The 2,775-nt window shown below is 39.1% G+C and overlaps 1 protein-coding gene across 1 annotated transcript in view; it reads right to left on the minus strand.

Annotated features, from left to right (window-relative positions):
• Positions 1 to 1,093, minus strand: part of LOC122067192 (DNA-directed RNA polymerases IV and V subunit 5B-like) — a 7,234-nt gene extending 6,141 nt beyond the window's left edge. Inside the window, exon 1 of the mRNA XM_042631035.1 lies at positions 658 to 1,093. Coding sequence (XP_042486969.1) covers positions 658 to 915 — 258 coding nt within the window. The 5' untranslated portion in view covers positions 916 to 1,093. The remainder of the gene's footprint in view (positions 1 to 657) is intronic.
• Positions 1,094 to 2,775: the final 1,682 nt, after the last annotated feature.

Here is a 2,775-nt window from a genome sequence, read left to right on the forward strand (position 1 = left end):
GTGGGGGGTGTGGGGGAGTCTTGTAACTTGCAAACCACAGCCCAGGTGGCCATGAAATTGAGCTCGAAGGTGGTTTCTAAGGGGATAAAAAAACCCTCAAAATTCTGGTTTAAACTGATGGCCTGTTGTAGCCGCTTTAAAAACATTCGAATTGGCCCCTAGCACCAAGGCTTTGGCAGTCCACACTGCCAAGTTTGTGTATGAGGATAACAAACAAGGCTTAACCAAAGTTTGTTTAAAATCTAAAACTCCCAAACGCTCAACATCACATACTCCCACAATTCTTTTTTTCATTTAGTCTTTTTGATAATCTGCCACAGTTCATTATTTCCAAAAACATAGTGGAATACAGCACATCTCATCAAATCATCAAACAGAACTTACAATAGAAATCCAACAGAAATCTAATCCGCATGCATGTGGGTTTTTGTGAATTTGTGTAATTTACACTTGACATAAAGTAGTTGTACAAATTCAGGGATATAGATGAAGTTTAAGATAAATGTAGTTTCAGAGACACATTAGATTTCCAAATAAACCATTTTAATCTATCAAAAAATTCAACCAAAACTACAGTGTTCCAGTTTTTCAGATGTAAACAAAACAAGGGCCTATTGAAATTAGACACTGTTCATCAGAAACCCATGGTATTTACACCTTTTGGGAAGGATCGGAGACGAGGGAAGCGTTGATGCGGATGCGCTCGAGGTCGACCATGTCGGGACCGTAGAGGGAACGGAATTCGTGGAGGGATTGGTTGATTTCGGAGTCAAGAATGTCATAGCCTCTGTCTCTTAGCATCTCCAGCACAGACCGTCTAGCCAGGTAGTACCTGTGGCTCTCGACGCTCCCGGTGTCTACCATGTTGCATATGCAGGTCCGATCACCACCACCACCATTGTTGTTATCGTCCATCTCTCTGTCTCTCTCTCTCTCTCACAGTTCACTGACAAGTAGAGGGCAATGCGAGGCAGTGCGTGCTGAGTCTTTGTCTGCTGACCGAACCCGGCGAATCCTGATCAGATTCACCTACGATATTGTTCTTGTACATGCGGAATTAAGGTTTATATGCAACTTATACATCGATTGTTTTTTTTATCATGGCCTCTTTGGCTATAGACTTAAGCACTCTTAAATATTTCTAACCAAAAAAAAAAAAAAAAGCACTCTTAAATATCTATTGTTAGGTTTGATTACAAAATTGAGGTGAAATGAATAATTATAAATCTCTAAATGTAGTGGTATTACAGTTCTATGGTAAGAAGTTAATAACAATTCGAATTTCCTTTACAATAACATTTTGATTTCCTTTTCATCACTCCACACCACATCCACCTTCATATTCATCCAAATCATTTTCTTCATTCCTTTGAGAAGCCATTTAGCTGCCACATCACCATTTTTTCCTATCAACAAGTAATTTGCCTGACATAAGATACATTTTCCTTCGAGAATAAAACACACGCTCATGCAACAATATTGTCATTTTTGTCTGTGATACTTATAATCATAAGCGTGATGCTACTATTGGGGGGAGAGGTGAGGGTGTTGATATTAGCAATATTGGATGTCACCTGTAAAGTTCTTTTTTTTGTTGGGTATTCAATTCAAAATCTAGAAATCAACCAGTTTGATAGTGATAGGGGAATCTGGGTTTTTTTATCACAAAATATAATCTGGTTTTGGTGTTTCCATATGAAATAGCATAAAATCATAGAACTTTACATGTGACATCCAATTTCTACAAATGGTAGTTGTGTCTTTGTATTTAATGGATGTTAATGTTCCAACCAGGGGCGTACGAGAAGAATCTCGAATGTGAACCTGATCCGGCCTCAAATGTCACACTCTGTTCCACACAGAACCGGACCGGTGACCGAGTTAACCCTTGTTAACCCAAAACCTGTCAGGATCACATGATATAGTAATCACAGCACAACATACACACACTAAGTCAAATAAAATTTGTATTTCAGCAGAATTCTTACCTGTATATATCAGTAAATACCCCAATACTCTTGAAACCCAAATTGTATTACATAACATAATTACATGTGGGTCCGTAGGTGTGATATATACATAAGAAATACAATTTAATCATCTAAAATACAAAAGGGGTAACACAAAATAATCAAAAAGAATCCCTGTATAATATCAGTGTTACTGACTCACAACACAGCTTTCGCACGGACACTCGGCCCCATGCCCAAGATCTTCAAGGACCCACCAGTCCTCGACTGAAAATTTAGAGTGGGTCCCAGCTCTGGCTCTCTGGCTGAAAAACCTGTAAGATCAACTAAAAATGGCGTGCACGTGGGATGAGCTCACTAGCCTAGTAAGTGAAAAGAAAAACCACACAGGTATGTACAATACAAATGAACTTATATGCGTGCAGTTCGTTTTATTATCTTAGTCCACCTAGACAACAATTCTAAGTCGTAGGTTATGTGCTACTCACAACCACAGTTCGCGTATACCCTAGGTCTGAGTCGTAAACCCCATCCTGTAATACGCCCATAGGGTTATTGGAGAAGGTCAGTCGTTGATAGCAGAAAGTAAAATGCTCACCCAAAGCAACATAAAAGTAAATTGCTCTCCCAGAGCAACATTAAAGTAAAATATTCACCCAGAGCGAGATTAAATTTAAAAGCAGTATGATTGGCCCTCTGTTATATCACTAAAATTATTGACAGGATATACCCAACACCTAAACCCCTGCTAGGAAGGGTCGTAGCATAGGGATATGTCAATCCTAACTGTATGCTCCTATGTGAG

The sequence above is a fragment of the Macadamia integrifolia genome, unplaced genomic scaffold (genome assembly GCF_013358625.1).
Source record: "Macadamia integrifolia cultivar HAES 741 unplaced genomic scaffold, SCU_Mint_v3 scaffold2751, whole genome shotgun sequence".
Classification (NCBI taxonomy): Eukaryota; Viridiplantae; Streptophyta; class Magnoliopsida; order Proteales; family Proteaceae; genus Macadamia; species Macadamia integrifolia.